The sequence below is a fragment of the Apteryx mantelli genome, chromosome 19 (assembly GCF_036417845.1).
Source record: "Apteryx mantelli isolate bAptMan1 chromosome 19, bAptMan1.hap1, whole genome shotgun sequence".
Lineage (NCBI taxonomy): Eukaryota > Metazoa > Chordata > Aves > Apterygiformes > Apterygidae > Apteryx > Apteryx mantelli.
The window spans coordinates 17,337,989-17,365,982 of NC_089996.1; the positions used below are offsets into that span (position 1 = coordinate 17,337,989).

The 27,994-nt window shown below is 64.9% G+C and overlaps 2 protein-coding genes across 2 annotated transcripts; both read left to right on the forward strand.

The window, feature by feature from the left end:
- Positions 1–456: 456 nt before the first annotated feature.
- On the forward strand, positions 457–13,655 carry TIMP2 (TIMP metallopeptidase inhibitor 2). The gene is made up of 5 exons (XM_067308471.1): positions 457–829; positions 10,133–10,233; positions 10,316–10,424; positions 11,229–11,353; positions 11,534–13,655. Exons 1-5 carry the CDS (start codon positions 703–705, stop codon positions 11,732–11,734), a joined length of 663 nt encoding a protein of 220 aa, XP_067164572.1. The 5' UTR covers positions 457–702; the 3' UTR covers positions 11,735–13,655.
- Positions 13,656–15,244: 1,589 nt separating this feature from the next.
- On the forward strand, positions 15,245–27,994 carry USP36 (ubiquitin specific peptidase 36). The gene is made up of 20 exons (XM_067308320.1): positions 15,245–15,262; positions 15,675–15,960; positions 16,032–16,253; positions 17,125–17,235; positions 17,553–17,655; positions 18,450–18,517; positions 19,007–19,077; positions 19,525–19,607; positions 19,958–20,069; positions 20,390–20,530; positions 20,850–20,950; positions 21,279–21,417; positions 21,677–22,372; positions 23,113–23,243; positions 24,047–24,565; positions 24,925–25,091; positions 25,575–25,727; positions 26,058–26,173; positions 26,268–26,401; positions 26,476–27,994. Exons 1-19 carry the CDS (start codon positions 15,260–15,262, stop codon positions 26,397–26,399), a joined length of 3,354 nt encoding a protein of 1,117 aa, XP_067164421.1. The 5' UTR covers positions 15,245–15,259; the 3' UTR covers positions 26,400–26,401; positions 26,476–27,994.

Here is a 27,994-nt window from a genome sequence, read left to right on the forward strand (position 1 = left end):
CCTTCCCCTCCCAGCACACATCTCCCACCAGAGGCACCGGGCGTCCTAACCTCCACCATTTCCTCCAGCCCTGCCCGCTGCCCCTTGAAGGCCGGTCGCGGGGCACCGCCCGGGAGAAGGGGCGGCCGGTCCCAGGCCTGGAGGCTGCAGGGTGCCCGGGGCAGCCGGGGCCGGCTGCGGCTCGGGGGCTGCTCGCCCCGGGCTCTGCCAGCCGGGCGCGGCGGGGCTGCAGCCGGGATGTTCGGCCGGGGTCGGGGCCGGGGCCGGGGCCGGGGCCGGGGCAGCCCCGGGGCGGGGGCAGCCCCGGAGGCCGGTGCCCGCCGCGGGGGCCGGGCCGCGGCGGGGCCGGGGGCGGCGAGCTCGGCGCGGAGCCGTATCCTGTGGAGGGGCGGGGAGCAGAGCGCAGGCCGGGCTGGCCCCGTGCCATGCAGAGGAGGAGCAGCAAATCCCCGGAGCACATTAAAAAGCGAGGCTTCGCAGCAGCCAGGGGAAGAAAACACCTCCATAGAAGGCAGCGGAGAGGAGCGGCTGCAGCAGCGCCCGCAACGCCGCGCAGGGGCCGCGGCGCCGGGGCAGCCGGACCCAAACTTTCGGGGCAGGGCAGCTCAGCGGCGGCGGCGGATCGCGGGCGGCGGCTCGGCCGGGCCCGGCGGTGGATGAGGCTTTCTCGGCCGGGTCGCTGAGCCTGCAGCCCGCCGCAAGATGCCCGCCGCGCTGCCCAGCCTGCTGGCCTGGCTGGCGGTGCTGCTGCTCGGCAGGGCCCGCCCGGCCGACGCCTGCAGCTGCTCGCCCATCCACCCGCAACAGGCTTTCTGCAACGCGGACGTAGGTGAGAGCCCGGCCCCCCGCGGCGCCCGCTTTGTCCCCGCCGGGGCCCGGCCCGGCCCCCCGCGCCCCCCAGCCCGGCCCCGCGGGGAGCCCCGGCCCCCGCTTGCCCCCGGCTCCACCCCGCCCGCAGCCGCGGCCCGGCCCCCGCTTGCCCCCGGCCCGGGCGCACAAACTTCCCGGCGGGGGAAGGGGCGGAAAGTTGGTGCGGAGCGGCGGGCCGGGCCCCGTGCGCTCCGCCGGCTCGGCTCGGCGCGGCTCGGTTCGGTTCGGTTCGGTTCGGTTCGGCGGCGCCGGGCAGCGGCTCCCCCGGGGACCCGCCCGCCGGCGGAGGCGGCGGAGGCGGAGGGGAGCCGGGCTCGGCGGCCGGAGCCGCCGCGGGAGCTGCCGGCCGCCCCCGGGGCCCCGCGGCACCTGCCCCGGCGGCGCGGCTCGGCTCGGTTCGGTTCGGCTCGGCCCGGCTCGGTTCGGCTCGGGCTCTCCGCGGGCCCGGGGCGGGGGTGTGTCGGCCGGGGCGGCCCGCAGGCTGCCTGCTCCCGCTGTCCGTCTGTCTGGGGCGTGTCCGTCTCTCCCGGCGCGTCTCGCCGTCGCGGAAGGACCTCGCGGCCCTGCTGGGCGTCCGCTCTCCGGAGATGCCCCCAGGGCTGGTGCGATGAGCCGCCTCCGGCCTCGGCTGCCTTTTGCCCCGCGCTTCGCCCCGGTGCCGGGCCCGGGAGGTCGCTGCGGGCTGACGGGGCGGAGCGGGGCCTTGCTCCCGGGGCTCGGCTCCCCGCTGCTCGGTCCTTGATGACAAAAATTAGCCCAGCCTGTTGCAACTTTGATTAAAACAAGATGGTACGTGGCAGCGCAGCGAGCTGACAGCCTCGGGGGAGGCGAGAGCTCTCTTATTCCTCTGCCGCCTCTCACAAAGCGCCACTTTGCAATAGGCAGCGGCCTGGAGCGCGGAGCCAGCACCCTGCCCAAGAGAGCCAGCAGCGTCGGGCTCGGTCACCTCCCGTCTGTTCCTTATTTCCAGGCATTTCCTTTCCCCCGTCCCACTTTGTTCGGCTTGGATGCTGCTGAAAGGGAGGGCTTGGCAGCGCTGGGATCTGGATTCCTCTTTCTATGAATAATGCCCTTATTAAATTTTAACATATTAAACAAACAGACCAGCCCCAGTTCCTGACGCTCTCCTTTGCAGGGCCGTTCCCAGGCTCAGCTGGAGAGGTAACATTCCCAAACACTTAGGCAGCCCAAATCTCCGGACGGCCCTGGCCCGTCCCCCGCTGCTGAGCCAGGATGCTCCTTACTGATTCCCAGGCTCCCCTTGCCCCTTCCAGTCCCCCTTTTGCCTCCTGCTTGCGGAGTTTCTCCTCCGCGTGGGTAAATCTCGTGGCCGGCAGCGCCTCGCTGCAGCCTCGTGTGCCCTGGCCTTGCTGCTTGGTGCTGCGTGTTGCGAACAGGGAGGTTTCCAGGCAGTGGGGAACGCTGCGTTTTCAGAGGTGCCCCTTTAACCCCGTGTCTCCGGACAGCTGGATTCCCCCGCGCAGGGCAGGGGCCTTCTGTCACACTCATCTTCCGGATCAGCTTTCCGGGGCACGCGTGACTCACTCCTGCCCCTTCGCAGGGTGCTGGCTCAGGCCGTGACTCAGCTGCTTAGTCACCGTCTGTCTCAGCGGTCCCCGTCGACCTCGGCGGTCCCGGCAGGGCGGAAGCGCCGGCCAGGCAGAGCCGCGCAGCGGTGGCCAGCGGCGGGGTCAGAGCCGCCCGGCCGCCTCGGCAGGTGCCTCTCCGGCCGGCTGCCGGAACCCGTCCCGCCCCGGCAGCGTGTTTTTGGGCTGCACCGCCCTCGGTGAGAAAGCACCTCCCAGCTCCCAGCCTGCATCCCCTTGGCAGCAAATACGGATCGTTTTATTTTTGTCTTGTCTGACCCCGACTAGCCTAAGACAGTCCTGGGCCCTCTGCAGAGCAGGGTTTACCCTCCCTGGGTGAAAGCATCAGCCTTCTCTTCCAGGCAACGCGAACCCGGGTCCTGCAGCCTCTAATCCTTGGCCCTTTTTGCTCACTTCTTGTCTTCCCTCTGGACTCTCTCTGGAGCAGGGAGGCTCCTCAGCCAGCTCCCTTCCCAGGGCAGGCACCCTCGTTTCAGGGCAGTGCCGCTGCCTGCCCCTCCTCTCTGACCAGGTCTCGTTCCTCCTGTCTGCGGTGCTGATGGCACCTGCGGAGATGGAGCATTTTGGCCCAGCCAGTTTGCTGCTCTGCCTGTGCTATCCTTGAGTGGGCTTTGGAGCAGAAAGCAGACTGGGAGGTGTGGAGGGGCCCGGGATGCTGCCGGGGCCTCCCTGTGTTGGTGTGGCTGGAGCTGTCCGCATCCAGGCTGAGCCCTCGCTGGAGACGTCATAGCATCGAGGTGGTTGATGTCCCGTGGTGCTAGGTGCCCCTGGAGAGCCGGGGCAGATGGATGAGCCCCGAGGTTCTCGTTCAGCCCACTGTGACTGGGGGTTTCCGGAGCATGGCGCAGAGTCCTGGCTCCGGAGAGCTGGGCTCTCTTAGCACTGTGCATGCCCGTGCTCCCAGCACCAGTCTTGGTGCGCCCTTGCTCCGGCCGGTGAGGGCAGCGCTCGGGATTGCTGCGTGGCACTGAGCGGGGCAGGGTGCCCTGGGTGCTCCCGAGCCCTGCCCAGCCCATCCCTGCTCATCCGGGAGCCATCCGGCCTGGCTGCCAGCCAGCATCGCTGCAGCAAGCGCTGCTGAATCCGGAACTGCATTTCTAGGCATTGCTATGGAAAATAGCGCGGTGGGACGTGGCGCGGCCTCTGCCTCGGGCCCCAGGGTGCCTGAAGGGCCGGGAGCCGAGTCGCCGTGCTCTGGCCACCTGGTCTCTCCGTGCCTGCGCTGCCCAGGCTGTGAGACGGGGCGGTGGTTTTCCGAGGGCTCAGCAGGCTCCGTGAGGGCAGGGCTGCTCCGTCTGCCCTGGGCACCGCGGCGCGGGCAGCTGCTTGCTGCCGCTGGGGTTTGCTCTGCTTGGGCCGCCCGGCTGCGGGGAGATGCTCAGCTGCTGGGGGGGAGACGCGGCCAGGCTGGGGGCCGCAGCGGAGGTGACTCCTGCGCTCTTTCCTCCCGGCCCCCAGCGCTGTGCAGAGGGGTGAGGACCAAGGCTCAGCCTTTCCCGGGCACGGCCACAACGGCGGCGGGAGGGGTCCGTGCGGCAGCAGAGAGGGCGATGAGCAGCGGGGGGAGAGGGCTCTCAGCACGCGGCCTGGTGCGGGGGGCACCTGGGAGCCCACCCCGGCAGCTGTGCACCGCCACCAGCTCGTCCCCGCGCTCGGTACCTTGTGGCAGGGCACGAAGCGCTTGCAGGGAGGACGCGGCAGGGGCTGCCGGTGGCCGGGATGGGCAGCAGGGCGAGGAGCCCCTTTGGCAGGACGGAGGTGGGAGCCGCGGCAGCGGGAGCACCCTGCTCCCCCGCACCAGGGCTCGGGCTCTGCCGGTGCACCGTGCCGTGCCGCCGGGCTCCGCTTCGCCGCCGTCGCCGGCTGCAGGCTCGCGCCCCTCCGCGCGCCCGGTCCAAGCCCCGTGCGTGCCGACGCTGCGGCGGGGCCGTGGGCTGACTGCTCGGGCCGCCGCTGATTGGGCCCCGTCCTGCAGCCGTCAGAGGGACGGGATGACGCAGGCGGCGCTGGGAAGCCTTTAACCTGCGGGAGCAGCCGTGCAGCGCGGCCGGGCCTGGCGCGCGGGCGCTTCCTCCCGCGCCGCCACCGCTCGGGGCGGGAGCTGCCGGCTGGCTTGGCGCAGGCGGCCGCAGCCCCACGGGGAGCTCACGCCTGGAGCGGTCCCCGCAGCATCCCCGTGCCAGCCTTTGCGTGCATCCTCCCCTGTCCCTTCCTGGGGGCTGCGGCACCCCGCTCTGCTCCGGGGCTGAGGGGTTTCGGCAGGCGCTTGAGGGGTGCTGGGTGCCCCGCGCCGGCGGGTCCCTTGGGGAGCTGTGCTGGCTGCCCGGCTCCGTCGGTGGTGCCCCGGCAGGGCCAGGTCGCAGTGACCCGGGGACCGGGCAGCGCTGGCAGCCGTCCCCCGCGCCCAGCCCGCTGCCAGCGGCCCCGGCGGAGAAGGGCGCTTTGTTTCCTGGCCGTGCAGCCTGGGAGCGCTTCCCGCGGCCTGCGGCACCGGCGCTTCCCAGGCAGCCGGGGGCGGAGGCGGGTGGGGGGTTTGAGGACGGGGTGCCCAGGGGAAGGGCCGCTGTTTGGCGCCTCTCCTCGTGCCGTCCCTCGGGGCTGATACAGGGGGATGCAGCCGCTTCGCCTCCCTTCCTCCTGCAGCCGGGGCAGGCAGCGCTCAGGATCCCAGTGCCACTTCATCGCGTCCCCAGCCACGCATAGCCCTTGGCTGTGCCGAGGTCGCAGCCTCGTTGTGGCGGGTCGCTGCTTCCAAACCCCCTTCTCTGTCCTGGGGCGGCCGCGTCTCCCGGCGGCATCGCGGTGGCATCTCCCAGCGGGGCACCCACAGCGGCTCCTGCTGCCGTAGCACCTGCCCGCGGCCGGGACCCAGCGCAGCAGCGCAGGACTGCAGGGTACAGAGCAGGGAGATGACGGTGGGTTTTGTGGAAGGGGTGACTTTGCCTCCAGCTTCGCCCCTGGAGCCCCATCTGTGCCCGGCACGGGGCTCGGCCGCAGGCAGGGTCAGACCTGCCTGAGCGCGGGGCCGTTCCTCGCCCCGTCTCTGGGGCAGACCCGGCTCATGCAGGCACCGGCAGGCACCGCTGCGGGCCGTGGCATAGGGACCAGTCTGCTGCGGGACTTTTCAGCCCCTCCGCCGCAGGCCTTGGGCTGCAGCCAGCCCAGGTTGGTCATGATGGAAAGTTTCCACCTCCTCCCGCTCAGCTCCCGGCGAACACCCACCGAGCTCTGTACCGGCACGTTTCAGGGTGGTCGGCAGGACCGCACGCGCCGCGGCAAGGGTGCCCGCTGCCCGGCCGGGGCAGGCTGCTCTGGCGGCGGTGCTGGGGACGGGGCAGGCGGAAGGCGAGTGCCGCGCACCGGGGCCGTCACCGCAGATGCCCCCGCGGTGGGAGGGCGGCGCGCGCGGGCAGGCGTCGCGGGAGCCGCGGCGGGAGCGCCTGGCGCTCTTCCCCGCGCCTCGGAGCCGTTGCATCGCTCGTAGGAAGTGGCTGTCGTCGGCCGGCGAGCAGCAGGGAGCGCGCCCACGCGCCTCGGCGCCGTCTCCCGGCGCTGCCAACGCGCTGTCTGATGGCGCTGCTGGCAGGGACCTGCTGCGGGGGCACCGGGTTTGCAGGGCGAACGGCTCCAGCGTCCTGGCGGCGATGCAGCAGCATCCCGCCGCCGTGAAGCAGCAGAGCCGTGCAGAGGGCGGCTGCACCAGCCCGGGGTGCTGGGACGGGCTCCCAGCCTGCCGGAGCAGATGCGAAGCAGCGGTGGCTGCTTTCCTGGGACCTGGGGAAGCGGCAGCTCCTGGGAGAAGCCAGGCTTGAGCCAAAGGAGGGAAGCAGAGCGGTGCAACCCTCCCGGCGGGGACACCCTGTGCCGCCGTCCCGGAGCCCGGGGCAAGAGCAGCCAGGGCTGCCAGCGCCCTGCGCCCCGGTGCAAGGGCAGCCTGCTGCCACGTGCAGCCGCATCCTCTCCTGCTGCCCTGCAGCCGCTGCCTTGCCCCCGCAGCGTGGCTGGGAAGTCAGGCCCCGGGTGTGCATTTTGGGAAGCAGGAGGGAGACCGGGCAGGCCGTGGGGCTGCCCCCGGCCCGGGGCTCCCCGTAAGCAGGCTGCCGCACCGGGTCCCCCGCTGCAGCCGGGGGAACCAGCCCCTCTCGCCGGCTGCTTCCCTTGGGCCGAGGGAGAAGGGGTGGCGAGGAGCCGGTGCTGGGATGCGGCCGGCTGCTCGCGGAGCCGTGCTGAGTCAGCGGCAGTGAGGTCAGGAGGGTTGTTATCAAAAGCACTTGGAATCCGGCCCCATCCCGGAGTCCCCGGAGCCAGCGGGCGCGGGGGGGCCACCCCGCTCTGCGGGCAGGGGCCGGGGGCCGGGGCACTCCGGAGGCACGGGCTGGGAGCGGAGACGTGCTTATGCAGCAGCTTTTGTGCAGAGTGGCAAGTTAAAGGCAAACGCTGGAATTTCTCCCCTTGCGGAGGCAGGAAATCAGCAGCCGGCAGCCCCGGCACGGGGGTGAAGCCCTCTGCCCCACCAGGGCGGCGGGACCCGCCGCGGGTGACGGAGGGGGGTGAGGGGACCTGCTGCTTTGCAGGGAGCCACTTCCAGAGTGATCCGGCGTCTCCGGCGGGAGCTGGCCACAAATCGCAGCCCTGAGGCCAAGGAGGAGGGTTGTCCTGCTGGGAGCGGGATGACCCCAGGGTGCATCTCACTCGCCGGGGAAGGCAGGTTTCCAGCCCTGCCCTGACCGGACCGGGCTGGCACACGGTGCCTGCCCATGCCCCCTGGGAGAGGAGCTTCCCAGAGAGCCTCCGGCTCAATTTTGTGGAAAGCCAGGTCTTTCCACGCCTCGTGGCCCAAGAGTAGGACCCCAGGCTGGAAAGGCCTGTGGGTGACACCCGCTTTGGGAGTCGTTAGCTTCCAGGCAAGCAAGGCTCTGCTGGATTTGGGGAGGTCCAGGCGAGGGTTTCCGAACCCTTGGAGGGGTTTCCTCCACCCCCAGCCCTGCCTCCACGTCCTGGGGTGATCTCGGCCTCCGGGTTCCCCACCTGGGTTTCCCTCTGCCGACTCCCTGCGTCTCTCCCTCCTCTCCGCTCGGGTTGCTGGCTTGCAGAGAGCAGCTTGGCTGCGCTGCTGGGGTCTTGGCGGGGAAAGCGCCGAGCAGCCGTCCCCTCCACAAAGCCGCACTGTTCAGAACAAATCCGCCTAGAATTGGGCTGCATTTTTGTCAAGTGATTCATCAGCACGTGAATGGAAAAGGCTGGAGCCCACTGAACCAGTAACCATTCCCCGCGCCTGGAGCCACGGGGCCGGAGTCGGCGCGCGGCTCTCCCAGGCTGGCTGCACCTCAGCCGGGCTGGGGACGCGTGCGCGGAGCAGGGCTTGCGAAGGGCGCCGCGTCCCGGGCGGGCGAGGGACGGCCGCGTCTGCGGCGACCCAGGCGTGCTCCGGGCGGAGGAGCCGGGCGCAGGGCGCTGGTGGCGGGCAGGGACGGGGCGGCTGCATCGCGGCACTCTCCCAGCAGAGCTCCTCCAGCCGGGGGTGATGCTGGGGTGCACCGAGGCGCCCGTCCCTGCTTTCTGCGGCAAGCTGGGAGGCCGGGCTCTGCGGGGCAGCGGCACTGCCAGGGTGCCCCAGCGCCTGCATCAGCCCGGCTCCTCGCCCGGCGAGCGGAGCAGAGCCTGGGAAGCCGTCGGCGCAGCCCCGGCGCTCGCAGGCTGCGTCCGTCGGCCGAGCGCCGTCTCCGACCGCGGGCGGCTCTTTCTGGGAAGTCTCTTCCCTGGCCTCTGCTCGCGCCGTGGCCACCTTCTCGTTTCCAGAGCAAACTTAGTCAGCGCTTACGGGCACCCACGTGGTGTTATGCCAGCGCTGACCTTGAGCTCGAATAGCTCATCTGCCTGCCCGCCGCTCACCCCGCGGTATTTATAGAGGGCATCGGGTTGCCTCTGCCTGCGGTGCCGGGCTAAAGAAGGCGAGCTCCTCTGCCCGGGGCCAGCCCCGGCGGGTAGCCAGCGTGTGCCCCTCGGGGCTGCCTGCCGGCACGGCCTGGGGCAACACATGCCACAGCCCCTGGCTCGCCGGAGCTTGCTCTGCCGCCGCCACGGCCGGCACACGGCTCCCCGTTTCCCTCCTGGGCTGCATGGCCACGGGGCACCGCAGCGGGACGGGGGCACCGGGGCAGCTGGGGGACCCCCCTGGCCAGGAGGGTGCTGGGCAGGAGCCGTGCTGGAAGCGGTGGCCCGCGGCGGGGCGCTCCCATCCCTATGCCAGCCTGCTGGGAGCGTGGGGCTGAGCGGGGAGACGTGCCCACGCCGTGCCCCCGTGCTGTGCACGGGGCGGCTTTGCAGCGCCGCTAGCGGGCAGGGCCCCCCCTCGCCCCCCGCACGTGGCTGCGACCCGTGCAACGTGGCCCGAGGCAGCTGCCACGTCCCGAGCTGGTGAGTAAGGGTGAGCTGGCTGCCCGCCGCCTGCCTGGCCCGGACCTCGCCGGCGCCCCCGGGGTCACTGCCATGTGCCGAGCACTCACGTGCCCGTTCGCCTGTACCGGGCCGTGCTGGCTGCGTGACCGCAGGGTCCCCTTCCGCGGCAGAGCTGCGCCGCCGTCGCCTCCCCTCAGCTCCGGGTGCTGCAGCCTCGCTGGCCCTGGAGCAGCCGGCCTTGGCCTCGGCACAGAGAGCGGGACCCGCTGCGCCGGCGTGTTCCCAGAGCGATGCAGCCCCCGAGCACCGGAGCCGCCGCTGCCAGGGAAGGGAAGGGGCTGGTGCAGGCACGGCGTGTTCGCGTGCCCTGTCCGAGGAGCCAGCCTTCCCGCGCTGCTTCGGCCGGGTGGGAGACGCGGTGCCTCGGCCGCCCTCCGCCCCCGCAGGCGATGCCCTCCCGCCTGGTGCGGCTCAGGGCCCCGGATCCTGCGCCTCCGGCCTCCCGGTGCCGCGCAGCCTTGCAGCCCCGTCTGTGCCGGCTCTGCCCCGCCAGGAGCAGCAGCTCGCACGGGTCTCGGGGAGGGTCCAAAACGGCGAGTCCAGCGCTGCTGCCCGGCACCATGGCCGGGATGCTGCGGGCTGGCGGCTCAGGCAGGGTGAGGAGTCGTGCATGCCCGGGAACAGCGGTGCACGGCCTCCGAGCGGGGAGCCAGAGCTGGAGCCGGGGAGTCTATTGCCCTCGGCAGCAGTGCTGGGATGCCGGCTGGTGAGCTCACTGGAGCCCCGTACCTGGCCACGTTTTTCCACTTCCCCGGCCTTCGGGCGTCCCTCCGCTGTTGGCGGGGTTGTTTTTACAGGCCGTGATGGGGGGAAGCGATGCCGTGGGGCTCGCTCAGCTCCACCGGCCTTGGGGAGGATGCAGTTGTGTGTGTGAATGATGCGGGCGCTCGGCATGGGCTCCGGGTGCAGGAGCAGCCAGGATGCCGCCGCGGCTGGGACGGGCAGGGATGCTATGGAGCGCAGGGTCCGGAGGGCCGGGGGAGCCGTGCGGAGGGCTGGAGCCGCCTGCCTGCCTGCGGCCGAGAGCCCGTGGGTGGCCCGTGCCGGGAGGAGAGGGGGGATTTGCTGCGGGCAGCGGGGCAGTTCAGCCTGGCCGCCCTCGCGCAGGAGATGTGAGCGTCCGAGCAGCCAGCAGCCCCAGATCTGCACTCTGCTGGCTGCATCCCCGCTAACCGCCCCACGTCTGCTCGTTGCAGTGATCCGAGCAAAGGCCGTCTCTGCGAAGGAGGTGGATTCAGGGAACGATATATATGGAAACCCAATCAAGCGAATCCAGTACGAGATCAAGCAGATCAAGGTATGGGGAGGTGGTGCGGGGCGGCAGGGCAGAGCCGCCGCGTAGCAGCAGCAGGTCGCTCACTCCTGCTCTTTCGTTGCAGATGTTTAAAGGCCCTGACAAAGACATAGAGTTCATTTACACGGCTCCATCCACGGCGGTGTGCGGCCGGCCGCTGGACACCAGCGGGAAGAAGGAGTATCTCATTGCAGGTAGGCGAGCGCGGGGCAGCCTGTGCTGGCAGGGGCAGCCCGGCTTGGAGGGGTCTCGGGGGATGTCTGCGTGGCAGCACGGACCCTGGGGCCTCACGTACTTCGGGAGGCACCTGCAAGGCTTTGCACGGGGCAGCGGGTACCCTCCTCTTCCTCCTGCTCGGTGCCCGCTGCCCTCTGGGATGCTGCGGTTGGCGGCTGCGGGATGCTGCAGTTGGCAGCTGCGCGATGCTGCCACCAGGCCTGCGGGCAGGGCACGGGAACCGGGTGATGCTCAGGGGCTCTGTCCAGAGGACAGACCTGGCGGGAGGGCAGCTTCTCCCTGCCGTCTTGAAGGGCAGGAGCTGGTGGACGGGACTTGCTGATCTGAGATGCTGCTGAGGGTGCAACAGAAGCAGTGGCCAGATGCTAAAGAAACGCCTTGCAGGGCAGGGCCCCGGCCCCGGCCCCGACCCGGGGAGATTGCCCTGGGCTGGGGCCGTGGCTGCGCCGTGCCCTGCTGTGCTCTTGCACCGCTCCTTGGGGCCGCGTCCCGGCCCTGCTTGGCAGCCGCAGGCTGAGACGGGGCCAGGCTGGGGACGAGCCCGTGCTGGCCACGTGCGCGGGCTTCGCTGTGCACGCACACCGCTGGGGGGGCCCGACTGCAGCCGCCCTTCCAGGCCTTTATTCCTTCCGCGAGAGCTGCCCGGATCTCGCACGCGGTGCCGGGCTGCGAGGGCAGAGGCTGGGCTGAGCCGCGGGCGCCCCGTGGTGCCTCCCGGGGCCGGAGGCTCGCTGAGCGGCTGCGTCTGTCCTCTTCCCCAGGCAAGTCGGAGGGCAACGGCAAGATGCACATCACACTCTGCGACCTGGTCTCCACCTGGGACTCGCTGAGCCCCACCCAGAAGAAGAGCCTCAACCAGCGGTACCAGATGGGCTGCGAGTGCAAGGTGAGCGGTTCGTGCCCGGCCGGGGCCTGCGGCCGGCGCGGGAGCGGGTCCGCGGCGGGACGCCCCCCCCGTCCCCTGAAGCGCGGGTGCCGCCGGGTGCCCCCGTCCCCCCGTCCCCCCTCCCCGCGCCGGCGGGTCCCGCTCTGCCGGGGCGGCTGGTGACGGTCTCTTTGCACGCAGATCTCGCGCTGCCTCTCCATCCCGTGCTTCGTCTCCTCCTCGGACGAGTGCCTCTGGACGGACTGGGCGATGGAGAAGAACAACGTGGACGGGCGGCAGGCGAAGCACTACGCTTGCATCAAGAGGAGCGACGGCTCCTGCGCCTGGTACCGCGGCATGGCCCCCCCCAAGCAAGAGTTTCTCGACATCGAGGACCCCTAAGCCAAGCGAGCGCATTCCAGTAGCCAGTAGAAAAAGCCTGCGAGATGTTAGACTGGTCCACACTGATATCACTACCTGGAGACAGCATGAAAATACGCCGGCTCGCGCGGGTCCCGGGGCGGCGCAGGGGCCCCGCTGGGTCGCATGCCGCAGCCCGCGTCCGCCGGGGCTCCCCGGTCCCTCCGGCCGGGGCCACATCCCCCCCGGCCGCGCTCAGCCCCGCGCAGCCGTGAAGGAAGCGGGCGCTTGCGAGCGCGGGAAGCGCCCCAGGCTGCGTAGCAGGTCTACCAGTCCCCTCGCCGCCGCACGCAGCCCCCCAGCACGTTAGCACCTCACGCCCCGTGGCGTCCCCAGCCGCCCTGCCCCGCCGCCCCCCTCCCCGCGCCCATCGGGCGCCGGAGCGGTGCAGCCCGGCAGGCGAGAGCCTCCACGGGGCTTTATGCTCTGCACCGCAGCTACGGGCCATTTGCACGGCCACACGGCTCCGGCGCAGTTGCCTCGTCCCGGGAAGCTGGGGGGGAGCATGCTAACGCAGCCGGGATCGCCCCGTCCCCGTGCAGGTGCTGGCCCCGTTGCACCCCCCGGTTCCTGCGGCGCGCGGGGAGGCGGGCGCCTGCTGCGACGCCGCGCACGGCTGGGGAGCGGGTGCCACAGCCCCTCGCTGCGGGAAGGGGCCAGACCCGCTGGGAATCCACCCCCCGGCAGGGCGTCCTGGGCCGCGCCATGCCGCAGCGGGCGCGGGAAGCGGCAAGGAGGAATTCCCGCGGCGCGGCTGCCGGGTGTCCGTGGCTGCCGCTCGCGGCCCCGGCATCGCGCGGCCCCGGGAACCTCCGCCCGCCTCCGGCCCCGCTTTCTCTGAGCCATTTTCACATTGCAGTGGCACTCGTGTGCGCTCTGTAGTTGTCCGTCTGCAACACAGACAGCACCGGCACATGCGCACACGGTCTCTTAAAGCAGATTTGGGAGCATGTCAGGAATAATCCCTGCAGACCTGCTTCAGGGGCGTTTTCATGCTGTGCATCCGTGTAAGGTTTTAAGATGTCGTACTGGACCAGTCTGGGCAATTTCAACATATTAAAGAAAAAAAATAAAAAGAAAGAAAAAAAAACCCCAACCTCTAATAAATCCCATATAAGACTCCTGTTTGCTTACTGTATGGTTATATCATATGTGACATTTACTCCTGTCTCTGCTGATAGTCTATCTTTGAGTTTAATATTTCCATTTGTTTTGCCATCAGCTGTATCATTCCTGTGCTGTAATTTTTTTAATTTTATTTCCTTGTTAGGTGTTAGAATTGCACTTATTTTTGTAAAGGGTTTTTGCATTGGGCGCTTCCAACACAAAGTGGGAAGATTGTCGAGCGAATTTGCGGAGGGTTGACTCCTCCGGCTCTTCCTATTAGCAGGTTAGTTGGTGTCTGCCTCCCCCTCCTGCCGCCCCGGCCCCGGGACCCCGCGCAGAGCCGCCGCGAAACTGTTGCTCTTTCTTTGGAAAGGATATGAAGGATTCTTGATTGGCTTTTTTAATTTATATATCTCTGGTTCTCGGCTCAGCTCGCTTCCTTCCTGACTCCATTCCCTTCTCCATGCAAGCAACTCAAAACGTTTAAAAAAAAAAAAAAAAAAGGAAAGAAAAGAAAAAAAGTTTACATTATAGTTATTTTCAAATCTTTGCTTGATAAGTATTAAAGTAAGAAGTATCTAACTTGCTGCCATAATTTAAAGCTTTGGGGGGGGGTTGTTTTGGGTTTTTTGAGCAATATGTTTTTGCTGGAATCTGAAGTCTGAGACCTTCTTGTGCTGGAAACACATGAAAGTTGTTGAATAATGACAAGCAGACTGTGCATGTCTCTGATGCTTTGTATAATTCATACGTGGACATTCAGTCTTTGGACAATAAACCGTATTATCGAACCAAACGCGAGCCGTTGCCTCTGACCACCCCCGCGGGGGAATCGCCCCCAGCGCGGCGCGAGGCTGTGGTTGCCGCGGCTCTCTCACCGCCTTGGCCCCGTGGGAGCCGTGGCCACATGAGCCACGCGAGCCAGGCGCCAGCGAGGTGCACGTGGCAGGCCTGGTCGGGGCCAGCACCGGGGCGGGCTGGGGCACGGGGGACAGGCCGGGGACAGCGCCGTGGGAAGCTGCCAGCATTCATCTGACTGAGGTCTCGCCAGCCTCCGCACCCCATTGCACCCAAACCTCTGCACCCCAGTGCTGCCTTGCACCCATCCTCCTGCACCCCAATGCTGCCTTACACCCATCCCTCCACACCCCAGTACTGCCTTGCACCCAAACCTCTGCACACCAGTGCTGCCTTGCACCCATCCCCCTGCACCACAGAGCTGCCTTGCACCCAAACCTCTGCACCCCAGTGCTGCATTGCACCCATCCCCCTGCACCCCACTGAGGCATTGCACCCATTCCCCTGCACCCCACTGAGGCATTGCACCCAAAGCTCTGCACCCCAGTGCAGCATTGCACCCATCCCTCTGCATCCCAGCACATTGCACCCATCTCAGTGCACCTCACCACAGCCTTGCACTCATCCCTCAGCACTCTGGAGTAAAGTTTGTCCCGCTCAGCCTGGGATGTGCACCACTGTCCCCATGTTTTCACTAGCAGGCGAGGTACACAGTGAGCTGGGCGCTGTCATGTAGACCCCTGGGACACCCACCACGCATGGCAGCGCGTGCACAGCAGGCACCAGCCTGGCCTGCAGGCCCTGAGCCTCAACACGGGGCAGGGGCAGGTGGGGGTCATCCTGCAAAGGTGCCAGGCTGTGGGCCCCACTGCGTCCTCGGGCAGGGACTGGTCATGGAGACGGGGTGGTGGGGAGGCAGCAGGCTGCCACAGCATGTGCAGCGCCTCTCACGAGAAGAGGGGGGGGGGTGCACAGAGGGGCCTGCTGGGGGGGGGGGCGTTCAAGCAGGGGAGTGCATGGCGGTGCTGGCGAGGCTGTGCAAGGGGCTGGTGCACGGGAGTCCATGCAAGGGGGCTGGTGCATGGGGAATCCCAACAGGGCCTAGTGGGACGGTGCACAGAGATCCCAGCAAGGTCGTGCAAAGGAGCTGGTGCACGGGGATCCCGGTGGGGCTATGCAAGGGGGGTGGGACACGGGGATCCATGCAAGGCCATGCAAGGGGGCTGGTGCACGGGGATCCCGGCGGGGCCGTGCAAGGGGGCTGGTGCACGGGGACGCGCCCTCGGCGACGCACGGCGGCTGGCGCACGGCGCGGGTCCGGTACCGGTGCCGGTGCCGGTGCCGCGGCTCCGCCCGCCACGCGCAGGCGCGCGACGCGCTCCGAGCCCCGCCCCCCGGAGCCCGGGGGCGGGGCGGTGGGCGGGGGCTAGGTGACGGGGCGGGGGCGGGCGACGCGCGTCAGCGGCAGGGGGCGGGGAAACATTTCGCCCCGCCCCCTTAAGGGAGAGGCGCGTCGGCGCAGCGGGGTTTTGTGTCGGCGGCAGCCGGGCGCGCGCCTCCCCTTTAAGGCGGCGACACGTGTGCGCGGCGGCGGAGCCCCGGATGGTGAGTGCGGCCGGGCCGGGCCGGGGCCGCGCGGGCGGCGGCGGGGGCCCCTCCGCGCCGGGGCCGGGACGCGCCGCGCCGAGCGCCGGTACCGGGTGGGGCGGGGGTGGGGGAGCGGCCCGGCGGCGGCAGCCCCGGGCCCGGCGGCGGCGGCGGCGGCGCTCAAGGTCGCGGGGCGGCGGCGCACGTGGCGGGGCGGCGGGCCCGGGCGGCTCTCCGCGGGGCAGGCCGCGCCCGGGGCCCGCACGGCGGCGGGGGGCGGGGGCCGCGGCCCGGGGGCCGGCGCCGAGCTCGCCGGGCGGCCCGCGAGGCCGCCGGGCCCGGCCTGACGCGACCCGGCCCGGCCTGGCCCGGGCCCCCCGGCGCGGAGCGGAGCGGCGCCCGCCTCACCTGGCGGCTGCCTGCGGCCCAGCTGCGCCCCCGGGACCCGCCGCCGCGCCGCGCCATGCCCATCGTGGAGAAGCTGAAGGAGGCGCTGAAGCCCGGCCGCAAGGAGCCCGCCGAGGATGGGGAGCTGGGGCGGCTGCTGGCCGCCTCGGCCAAGAAGGTGCTGCTGCAGAAGATCGAGTTTGAGCCCGCCAGCAAGGGCTTCTGCTGCCAGCTGGAGCTGCTGAGGGGCAAGTACGTGCTGCTGAACCCCAAGGCGGAGGGAGCCGCGCGCCGCGGGAGCCCCGGCGAGGGGCCCGCCAGGAAGCAGGGTGCGTAGAGGGCCGGGGAGCGGGGGCGGCCCGCGCGGCGCCCCGGCCCTCACCGCCGCTCTGCCCCGCAGGCGGCGACCGCGGCGCGGGCGGCGCGGGCGACGGGGTCCCGGCTCCGCAGAAGGTGCTCTTCCCCGCGGAGCGCCTCTCCATGAAGTGGGAGCGCGTTTACCGCGTCGGCGCCGGCCTCCACAACCTGGGCAACACCTGCTTCCTCAACTCCACGGTGCAGTGCCTGACCTACACGCCGCCCCTGGCCAACTACCTGCTCTCCAAGGAGCACAGCCGCACCTGTGAGTGGGGGGCTCTGCCCTGGCACCACTCCGCCGGGCGGGAAGGGATGGCGGAAGCAGCAGCGCTTGCGCGTCCCGTTCCCTGACGTTACGCTCGGCGTCTCTGCGTGTGGCTCTTGCAACGAGTGTGCCGGTGTCTGGATGCACCTTCAGTTCTCCCCTGCCTGTTTCTCTCCCGATTGGTCGTTCCTGTATATAGCTCTTTTTCCCGGTTTGTAGGAACGTTTGCAAGCCTCTGTATGCTCTTACCTGTGGAGAGACTTGTCCCTAGTGGGAGCAGCTAAGAACAGGGAGACTAGCCCAGTGGGGTCTGCCAGCTCCCTGGGGGGCTGAACTGACAGATCCCCGACCTTCGCCGTCAGTGGGGAATGCATGAGGATCAGGGCAGAGGGCTGTGGAGCAGGCAAAACCCCAGCCCAGGTCGTCCTACTTCTGGGTGGCTTTGGAAGAGGGCCTAGCTGGGGTCCTGGTGGGCAGCGCTCCGAGCCTGCGGCCAAGGGGAGCACGTGGGGCTCGTGGCCCCTGTCTGTGGGGCTCTAGCAGCGTCTGCCCTGCAGTGGCAGCCTGTGCTCTCCCCCAGTGAATTACCTGTGGCCTGTTCTCCAGCCAAGTGGGCCCTGGCCCATCTGTAGTGGGGACTTACCCTGTGGCTTGTGACCTGGGCTGCGCAAGTCAGAGTAATGTGAGCTGGTCCTTGCGTATCCAGGCTGCCCCCTGCACTGCATCCTCTGCTGTTGTCCCTGGTGCTATACAGTAGCACAGAGTTCATAGGGAAAAACTAGGAATGGCTGTGCTGGGTTAGCCAAAGATCCCCCTTTCCCTGTACTGCCTTCATCTCCCCAATGTCCTCTCTTCTCTCCTCCTGCTCCAGGCCACCAAGGAGGCTTTTGCATGATGTGCATTATGCAGAATCACATGATCCAGGCTTTTGCCAACAGCGGCAATGCAATCAAGCCAGTGTCCTTCATCCGAGACCTCAAGAGTAAGGATGGCTTCCCTCTCTTCTCGTAGCAGTGCTTGGTTGCAGTGACTAACACACCGAGCAGAACCTTTGCGACTGGGGCATGTCTTGCTAGGCAGCCCTTAAGAGATGACTCACTGGATTTACTGTGCTGCTTGGGGCTGGGCTGGTGACTTCATGGACCATGCTGCGGCTTCCCCCATGGCCTGCACAAACCTGACATCTGGTTTGGGTTGACGGGGCTCGAGCCCTGGAGCTCCTGCCCGTGGGAGGAAGGGAGTGCCTGCACCTGCTGCAGCAAGCGCTGAGGCTGCGGCTGATTCTCTTCTCTCCTGCAGAGATTGCCCGACACTTCCGCTTTGGCAGCCAGGAGGATGCACACGAGTTCCTGCGCTACACCATTGACGCCATGCAGAAGGCCTGCCTGAACGGCTGCACCAAGTATGTGGGGCCTCTGCCAGGGTCTCTCTCTGCTCTTCCCCCTTTTGTGCCCTTGCTGCCCCACCAGTCCCCCCCCATCCACAGGAGGGGACCGTTTCAATGTGTGCCAGGCCAGGCTGACCTGAGGGAAGCGCTGGCTTAGTGCCCTTGGGTGGAGGACCCAACATCTGCCTGCTCCTCTGTAACAGCTCTGAGCTGTTGTCTGCCTTCTCTTGACTCTTGTGCTCCAGCATGGCTGCGGCCTTTTCCCCAAATGCTGAGACTGTTACGGATTTGGATCCTATCCCAATTGCTGAGGAATCCAGGCATGTTTGCTAGCAGTTCAACCCTGGGTTTGTGACGGTGGGTGAGCCCTGGTATCCCTAGGAGCCTGCATCTCCTCTGTCTTTAGCATTCAGCTGTGAGCTCCAACTAGGAGTAACTCCTCCTAGACAAAAAGTATGCCTCAGGGAGTCTGGTGCTACCTCTTCATCTCTGACGCCAGGAGAATCAGAATGGCAGATAAACTGTAGCTTCCCTGAGTCTCTGCAGCAGGTGTGTCGGGAAGAAAAACATGTAGGGTGCAGTATTATAGTGCATATGCAGAGAGCTGCAATCCATGGATCCATCTCAACTCGTACACGTCCCTTTGGATTGCTGTGGTTCCTCCTTCGGTAGCTAGCCTGGTAGCACCCAGAGGACAGGCAGTGGGCCTCCTCTGCATGGTGGTGGTCCCTGCTTAGTGTTACAGCTCGAGGCCTGGTCCTCTGCAGGTTGCAGAGGGACAGTGTGAGATCCAGTGCTTCTGTTTCTAGGTTGGATCGCCAGACCCAGGCAACAACTCTGGTTCACCAGATCTTTGGTGGCTACCTGCGATCCCGAGGTAAGTGGGGGCTGCAAACTCTCTTTGGAACCTGGTTCCTGGGTCTCTGACTTTAGGAGCTCAGCTGATGTTACTCTGAGAACCTTGCACTAAAAAAATCTTCTGGAAAAATTGCTAAGCATGTGTAAATTATCTGGAGCTGCAGTTCTTCACAGTTGCAGCTCTTATGGGTCTGACCCCTCTTGTGACAGTGCAAAAAGCTATTGGCTGTGGGTCCCTGGTTCACTGTCATCCCATGAAGAAACCAGTGTTTGCAACTATCTGGCAGCACTTTCGTTCCCAGCATAAAAGAGGGGAATTGCCAGCCCTTCTCCTTGTCAGGCTGTGAATGCATGGCCAAGATCTTGGTACTTATACTCTGGGACCCAAACTTGGGAGAGGAGGAACACTCCAGCTGCCTCCTGGTGTGATGGGAGGGGAATTAAGCAGCGGAGATGGTGGGAACAGATACTGTGTGTCAGGATGTGCTCATTGCTGTGTCTGTTGCAGTGAAATGTTCGGTGTGCAAGAGTGTCTCGGACACCTATGACCCTTACCTGGACGTGGCACTGGAGATCAGGGTACTTTTGCCGGGTTTGGGATGGGAAAGGTCAAGAGCTCTGCTCTTGCCGGGGGATGTTTATGCAAAGGTGCTATTGCTGTTCTCAAGGCTTCATAAACTGTCGGTGTCAAGGAACAATGCAGGCAAGGGAGAAGCAGCTTCTGTTGCTGTGCTGTCTTCTCCTCTTTGTCTGGCAGAGCAGTGCCTGTTGTCTGCATGTGAGCCATGACTCCTCCAATGAAGCCCTTGGTGTCAGTGGTCCACTTGTCCTTGGCCAACTGTCCCTCTCTGCCAGCTCACGGCACGCTGGCAAGCACACAGCTGGCGTCAGGCTTACAGGTCTGATGCAGTCTGTGGCCCTGTCCTCATGCTCTGCAGTACGTCTCTTGGGGCCAGCATCCGGGCAGGGAGCCGGCTGTAGCGTGAACAGCCCACGTGTGCCCTGACCTCTTGTCTGTCTTTGCAGCAAGCTGCAAACATAGTGCGAGCACTGGAGCTGTTCGTGAAGTCGGATGTGCTGAGTGGGGAGAATGCCTACATGTGTGCCAGGTGAGTGCCTGGGGCCTGCACGTGGGGAGGGCTCACGGGTGCACTGAAGCACACAGAAAGCCTGCTGCGACATGGAGGGACTGCTCTGCCCGCTCCACCGCTGCCTCAGCAGCCCTAGCAAAAGTGTGGGATATTGTGGCTATGGAAGCCTGTGATGAAGCCTTCCCCTCTTGTTCTTCAGCTCACTCCTCCACTTGGGGAGAGGGTCAGGGCCAGCAAACGTGGTCATGCGTGAGCAGGTGCCCTGGAGTGGTGCGTGGTGTCAGCACAGACACTTCCGCAGGGATTGCCCCTTGGCCAAGGCTAGCAATAATCTGGCTGGTGTAGTGGCATGAGCTCTTCCCATACAGATGCAAGAAGAAGGTGCCAGCTAGCAAACGCTTCACCATTCACCGAGCTTCCAATGTCCTCACGCTCTCGCTGAAGCGCTTCGCCAACTTCAGTGGAGGCAAGATCACAAAGGTGAGTGCTCGGCAGCCCAAAGCTGGGGCTGTCCCTAGCTCAAGGTGCTGCAGGTGCAAGTCCAGAGCAGGGTGGGAAGTAGTCCTGTGCAAGCTCTGCCACAGTTTGCAGTCTTTCACCAGCTGTGCTGTGGGGCCACAGTGACTTGCAAAGGGAGTATGGCTCATCCCAGCATCTTTCTCACTGTGATCTTTCCGGCCTGGGGAGAGGCTGGGTCCCCCTCCCTGGAGAGATGGGACTCGTAGGACAGCTGGAGCTGCCTCTGCTCTAGCAAGTAACACAGCTTCTGTGCAGGCACTTGAGATATCCTGTCTCTGCAGGACGTGGGGTACCCAGAGTTCCTGAACATCCGTCCTTATATGTCCCAGAACAACGGGGACCCTGTCATGTACGGACTCTATGCGGTGCTGGTGCACTCGGGCTACAGCTGCCACGCAGGACACTACTACTGCTATGTGAAGGTGAGGCCACGGGGTGCTCTGGTGGCAGCCCTCTCTGGGCTGGTAGCTGATGGGCGCTCATGGGTCCCTGTAGTGCGCAGAAAGGAGAGTGCTTAGCAGATGAGCGGTGTGGAGCTGCAGACGGGATGACAGCCTGTGCTCTGCTGCAAGAAGTGTGCTGGTCTCCTGGTCCACAGTCCCATTTCCTCCCCTTGGCTGCCTCTGGGGTCTGTGGAGAGGAGCTCTGCTGAAGGGAGATGCTCCTGTAGTTCTCTAGCTGTTCTTCAGACCGGGAGAATTCGTGGACAGAGCCTGACCATGTATTGTTTTCCTTGCTCAGGCCAGTAACGGACAGTGGTATCAAATGAATGATTCCCTGGTCCATTCCAGCAACATCAAAGTGGTCCTCAACCAGCAGGCCTATGTGCTGTTCTACTTGAGGTGAGAGGTGCCCTGTGTCGTCGTTTCCCCTCTGCCTGCTGCTCTTCAGCATGTCTGTTGCATTTCGGGATAGGGCTGGTAGCACATGCCTGGAGGTGGGAAGGAAGCTTGGCCCAAGTAACCCCAACGCTTTTCTGCATGCCCTGGCTGGGAGAAGGGTTGTTGGGAGAGAGGTCTGGCCCCTTGTCCTGGTTTTGCTGTAGATCAGGGGGACAGCAGCTTCTGTCTGAGTCTGTCTCCTGTTTCTTCTGTGTATCTCTGACAAGACGTAGCATTCCAGTTGCTCAAATTCTCCCAGTTAATATGTACGTTTCTTTGCCTTCCCCAGAATCCCCAGTGCCAGGAAGAGTTCTGAAGGGCCCATTGCCAAAGCTGCCTCCAGCCTGCCTGGCCGCGCTGGTGTTGTCTCTGATCAGATCAAGAAAACTGTGACCAATGGGCCCACGTCTTCACCACTGATGGGTCGGGTGAGTCCGGAAGGCTGCTCTTGGCCAATGCTCCTGAGAACTCAGAGTTGCTGCCCCTCTGCTCACCAAGGGGAGATGGGCTGTAGCCTCATAAAGGGAGATCTGTTGGGTGCAGTGAGAAGAAGAATGGTCTGTTGGAAGAATCCTGCTGTGCCAGGGATTTCCATGTGGGTTGTGGGGAAGGGGAGGAGAGCTAGTGTTCTGTGTCCTCCTCAGCTCACTGACTGCTCTCCTAGATGAACTTCTTTCCTTTGTCTAGAGGCCAGACACGCTGCAAGGGAAGAAGCTGCAGGGACCAGAGGAGATAGGAGTCCCTGTGGCCCGGAGCTCATTCGGGACTGCGCCGAAGCTGCAGAACGGAACCACTCAGCCAAAGCTGCCTGCTGGGTCCCCTTCACCCAAGCTGGCCACCAAATCCATTCACACAGCAGCAGCACTTCCAGATGACGTAGCCCGGAAGCCTAAGAAGCCGCTCTCCTCCCCTCAGCAGCCTCTTCCACCCAGAGCAGTTCAGGGCTTCTGTAATACCAACAATGCAAGTGGGGCCAAAGCTGAATTCCCCAGGCAGAGCTCCTGGGAGAGCAAGGAGTCACCTACCTCACCCAAGCTGCTGCCACAGCCTGCCCCCAGCCAGGAGCGCCGGGGCAGCGGGGAGAACACCGAGACCCCGGAGAGGGTCTCCTGCAGCAGCAATTCTGCTAGCCCAGCGCACAGCAGAGCGGGAGAGCTGGCCAAAGCATCTCAGAAGGCCAAGAACGGAGCCAGCGGCCTCTGCACCTCTCAGGAAACGGACTATGGCACAGACCTCCCTGCTGACCATGACGCCGATCCGGCTGGCCCTGAAGACTCCAAGCTGGCAAAATTGAAATCCTCCTTATTGGGCAACACAGCTTTGGAACTGAACAGCACCATGTCACCGCCACCGGCCAAGAAACTGGCGCTTTCTGCCAAAAAGGTGAGTCTGGGCTTCTGTCCTGAGATTTCACTGGGTACCTTGTGCCATCTTAGGATGCGCTCCCGCTCTGGGGCAAGCGCAGTGATAGTGCTGGGTATCTTGCTACGCCGGGGTGGGCTAGGAGAGCCCCTCAACCGCAAGGCTGTAGCAGTTGTTCTGCCCTCCCTCTGGGCAGGGGTGTGGGGTCAGGCCCCTGCGGTTGTTCACCCTCCCTCCTGTTCCCGGGGTTGTTTGCATCCCTGAGCGATGCAGGACAAATGGCTCTCGCTTTCCTACTCGGGTCTCTGAGCGTTTGCTGCGCCAGTCCCTGCAGTGGGGGGGGGGCTTGCGAGCCTTTTCAGGGGTAGCGTGGGCCCAAGTCCCTTTGGGTGAGTGGGAGCGGGTGAGCTGTAGCAGGAAAATTGCAGCGTTGCTGCTCTTACCCAGCCAGGGGTGTGTGGGAATCTTACACGTGGTGTGGAACTGGCCTTCCGGGTGCTGCCACACAGCTGCGGAGCCAGGTCTGCCCCAGGATTGTGTTCTAGGATTTCTGTTCTTTAAACTTCCTTCCTTCCTTTTTTCCTTTGTGCTTCTAACTGAAAACACTTCTGATTCTTCTTCTACCATCCCCCACTTCCCTCTCCCCATCTGTGTCTGTTCCCCTCCCCATTCTCTGGGCTCCCCTTTTTATTTTCTCCTCTTGGCTCACGGAAACCTCTTTTTTTAGACCACCAAGTTTTTATTTATGTCAATAACTGCAGGGCAGCACCCCGCGGAAGGCGAGCGGAAGTGACCGCCATGCACAACCTCACCCACAATTTGCTGACCACACCTACCCCACGACCACCACCCACCCTGACTCCACCTCTCCCTGGCCTTTCAGCAAGTCCAGGTAAGCAGCTCAAGTAGTTCCCAGGCTCCTGCACTGCAGCAAAGCTGGCAGCAGCCCTGGAGTAGTCCATGAGGCAACTGTCTGGCATCACAGCTGGCCTAGGGGGGTGATTTTAGCAGCCAGTTCTCCTTTTTTTTTTTTTTTTTCCTGGGCTGGCAGGGCTTCCTCTGGATCCCAGAGGCAGTGCAGTCCCTCTGATTGTGGGCATGGGGTGGGGAGGATGCTTTGCAGGGTCTGACCCTGTTCTAATGTCCCGTGGGATCAAGAGGCACCAGCCTGGTCCAGATCCCGTTCTGGCAGTGTGACTGGATTCTGGGAGGGACAGTTCAGTGCCTGCTGGGCAAAGTCTTCTGGATGACCATCTGTGCTGGGCTGGCTGGCACTGTACCAGGAAATAACATGCTCTGCTAGCAGCACCTGGACCCCGAGCATCTGGGCAGGTCTCTTGGGGCTCTGTTCTGTGAAATGCTTCATGCTCTGTGAGCAGCCCCTTTCTGTCCTGCCCTTCCTGGTCTCCCTTGTAATCTTTGCTGTGCAGCAGCAGCACTTTTCTTTCCTACTCTGGCGTGGTGGGGACCGTGTGGTGCTCTGCCCATCGCCGGTGTGGGGCAGCTACAGGGCTGCTGCATGTGCTTGCAGCTGCTGCTCTAAGAGCAGGCTCCAATTCTGACTTCTCTGCTTCCTGGCTGAGATGGTACCAGCTGGGTGCTGTGCTCATGCCCCACAGGGTGGGGAGGAAGAGAGGGGACTCCCACCCCTGATTTGGCTTTCAGATCATGTCAGCCTCTTTTCCTGTCCTTCAGGCTGTCCTCATCTGCTCTCAAACTGCCGAATCCTGAAAAGCCTGCCTTCAGCTTCATCCTCAACTCAGCCCCTCGGCTCCCAGCCACCCCCCTGACTAACGGTTCCACTCCCTGCTCTTCGCACCACCTTTCTCCCTACAGCAGGGAGAAGGGGCCCAGCCAGGTCATCCCTGGTTCCTCCAAAAAGAAGCAGCGAAAGCAGCATTATGAAGCAGAGGGTAGCCCATGTGCTCTGGCTGTGAATGGCAAGGACGAACTCTCCAGCCCCCCAAAGAAGAGGAAGCATCTAGCTCAGGAGAGCTTGGTGTCCCCTGCAGGGAAGGGGACAGCAGTCAAAGATCCCAGTGGTGGCAGGGAGGGGCTGGGCGGTCAGGATCTGGAGAGCAGGCCCAAGCAGCAAGCATCGGACCCCAGCCATTTCCCCAGCACGGAGCCCATCTCCCCGCTCAAGAAGAAAAAGAAAAAGAGGAGAACACAAGAGACGGAAGAGCGCTGCTTTGGGATGCTGCCCTCGGGCAGGTGAGGGGCCAGGCGGGCACTCGAGTGCCCTGAGCGGCTCAACTCTGTGTGAAGTCAGGCTGCCCTTGGTGTGCTGAGCCGGATCTGCAGTCAGGTGGCTTGTCTCTCTGGTGGGACAGGCCTTGCTCCACCAGGCAGTGATGCCAGCTAAAGCGTTGGCCTGCTGGAGGTGGTTTCGCCTGTCCCTGTTGGCTCTGCTGCCCTCCCCGTGTGCAGCGCAGCAGGACTGCTGCTAGGCTATGGGTTCCCCTGGGTCCTTCCCATAGAGACTGGGTGCCTCGCATTGCCCTGCGGGGAGGTCACACTCTAGCCTTTCTCTGGTCCTGCTGGGCTAGGTTAACCCCTGCTGATTTCTCTAGCTTCAGGAGAGCTGAAACGGAGCCCTGGAGGGCAAAGCAGCAGCCAAACTTGGAAACTGGGGCTGGAGAGAGCGAGCACCGGAAGCGCAAGCGAAGGGAAAGCCTCAGCAGCCCAGCCGCGGAGCAGCCTGCTGCCAACGGCTCCCATGCCAGAGACGGCACTCCAGGTACGGCCTCGGCACCTCTCTGCCCTTGTGCTCCTGCCGCGGCACGGCCTCTCCTGCTGCCAGGCTGCTTGTCTGCCCACAGAGCCGGCCGGAACACCAGTGTCCAGGTCCTGGTGGATGCCGGTCCCCAAAATTGCCTGTCTTCTTGACCCCTGCCCTCAGCCAGTCTTCTGCAAGTTCTGCATGGTGTTTATGGCATTGCAGGAGCATTGCCAGGCTGTGCTCTGCATGAGGGTGTGTTCCTCTCCAAGCTCTTGGCGATGGGCCCCTCTCTAGGAGTGAAGATCTACCCCCAGTCCCACTGCCTAGGACAGGCCACAGTTTGCCCAGACACCCTGCTGCTGTTGGTCTGGACTTGGAGCTCAAGGATATCTCTTTATGCCTGACAGTGTCTCTCGGGATGAGATCTGTTTTAGGGATTGCACAGTATAGAAAATCCTTCTGCTCCCTCCAACTTGTCCTCACCCACTCCTGTTTCTGCAGTGGCAACGTGTGGCTGGGACAGCCAGGTCAAAGATGGGTACAAGCACTGCTCAACTGCCCTGAGCCTAGAGCCCGGACACAGGAGCCAGGAAGAGTCCAACGTGGTGAAGGAACTGCTCAGGAACTCCTTGGACAAGGCTTATGGAAAACAAGGTAATGCTCGCCGGGGTGGGCAAGCAGGCTGGCAGGAGCGTAGTTGATGGCTCCCCGCTGCCTTGAGCCCCAGACATGGGGCAGAGCTGCCGTGGGCCTGAGCTTCCCAGCCAAGTACTAGCAGAGGCTGCAGCAGGGAGCTCCCAGGAGCCAGCCAGAGGCACCCAGCTAAGGGGCTTTTGGAGGTGCTGTGGAGTCGAGTGCTGAGGTGACGGACTCCAGCAGCCTTTCTAGCCTGGGGGTGTGGGTCCTGCTCAGCTGGGGGGCTGGTGAAACAGGAAAGTGGAGGAGCACAGCCCAGTGGTCTCTGCTGATGGCTCTGCTTTGTAGTTTTGACCTGGGATGGCGAGATCTCAGCTGTCAGCCAGGATGCTGTTCGGGACGCAACTTGGGCCCGAAATGAGACAGTCATTGATGAATGGGATGAGGAGTTTGACAGAGGAAAGGTGAGTGCTTGCTGTGTTGGGGGATCGGACTGGTGTGGGAGGGCAGGGGAATACATTGTTTCCTGACCCTGGGAGTCTTCCTGACTCTGCACAGGTGAAAAAGTGTAAAAAACTGAAGCGGGAGCGAAGGAGACACTTCAACGCTTTCCAGCAGCTGCAGAGCAAGCGCAACTTCTGGTCTGTGACGCATCCTGCCAAGGTGGCCAGTCTGAGCTATCGGCTCTGAGGGTGAGTGACTCTGGAGGGGCTGGGAGAGGGGCAGGTGCCTTTTCCGGGTGCTAATACTGCTCCTTTCATCCCAGGCATCCTGCCATCAGGAGTGAACGGAGCAGTCCTGGGTCAAGGACCGTATGAGGAACGGTGTTCCTTAGAGCTGTTGGTGTCCAGCGTCCTACTGAGGAAGGGAGCAGAGGGGCTGCCTGCCCCCCCATGCCGTATTCCCCACTCTGGTGTGGGACAGGTGCCTCTGTGGGGAAGGACGACGCTTGCGGGTGTCCGAGTGTGTCTGCAGGGCTCGCAGCCCTGGGCGCTGTATACTGTGCCAGGGCTGAGCCACGTGGCTGAAGTGTTTGAAGTCTTCTGTGTTCCCCTCTTTGGGAACTGCTGTCCTTCCAGATCCACAGGGTTCCGGTGGAATGTGGATGCTTCCCTCCACCTCTTCTTACCCTCAGCAGTAGCTGGGAAGAGCCTGTCGAGCCCCAAGGGTGAGGGGCACTCTCTCCCCTGCCCTGAGCTGGGTGCTGGGGCTCTTCCCCCTGCGCTGCCTGCAAGCGTTGGCTCTGGCTCGGAGCTGCCAGCGCTCCTTCCGTCCTTGCCATCTGTCAGGTCTCGAGCTTTGCACAGGCTTGCAGAGATGAGGTAGGATTTGCAGCTCCCTCTCCTGTCAAGGCTGCTATTTCGGCAGCGCTTCTCCCAGCTATGCTCATTCTGGGGTTCGAGGCTCTGGGGGGCTGTAGTGGAAAGTGCCTGCAAATAGTCACTGCTCACTCAAGTGATCAGTGGCATCTGCTTGCCTTGCGGGGAAGGGGATGCTGGCCCTGGCTTGCATGGTGGGAACGTTGTGCTGCCGTTAGTCCCTCCTGGGCACGCTGTCATGGGGCTCTTCCCCAGTGCTGGAGCTGCTTCTTGCCAAGGGATGCTCCAACCCCCTGTCTTCACCCTGCCCTTCTCCTGGGCCCCTTCTTGTCCCTGTGCTGCTCTGTCCGGCACAGTGTGCAGCATGGGGATGCTGCAGCCAGCCTGGCTCTCCTGGGGATTGGGGGGGGGCAGGAAGGGGAGCAGAGCTTGCCCCTGCAGTCCTGGGGCTCTGGGAGCAGGAGCAGGGGCCGTCTGCTGCTGCTGGGCTCATGCTCTGGGGTACTGCCCTCCCCTTGCTGATGATGTGCCTGCCTTGTACAGCACCGTGCGCAGCCCCTGCTGCTGCCTACCCCGAGGTGCAGTGCAGCCCTTCAGTCTTCTGCTGGCCGGGCCCTGCTCTCCCTCTGCACCCCGTTGCTCCCCGCACCCCTGTGCTGCTCTGCACCCCTGCTCCAGCCTGCTTCCCCCCCACCCCCCAGCACCGTGGGGCGCAGGCTGCAGCAGCATCGCTTCATTATCTCTGCTATGTACACGCTGACAAGCCCTATGGCAACTACGGGACAGGGTGGGGAGGTGCATCTGTGTCACCCCAGCGGGGGAGAGGGGGGGGCTGCCCAGTGCCCCCATGCCCGTGTCTTCCCCTGCGCTGGGGGGAGTGGGGCCCGCAGGGCACCGAGCTGCGCCCGGGCACCGACCCCGCTTGCTGCCGAGATCGCGGTGCAATAAAGCAACGGAGTTTGTGAA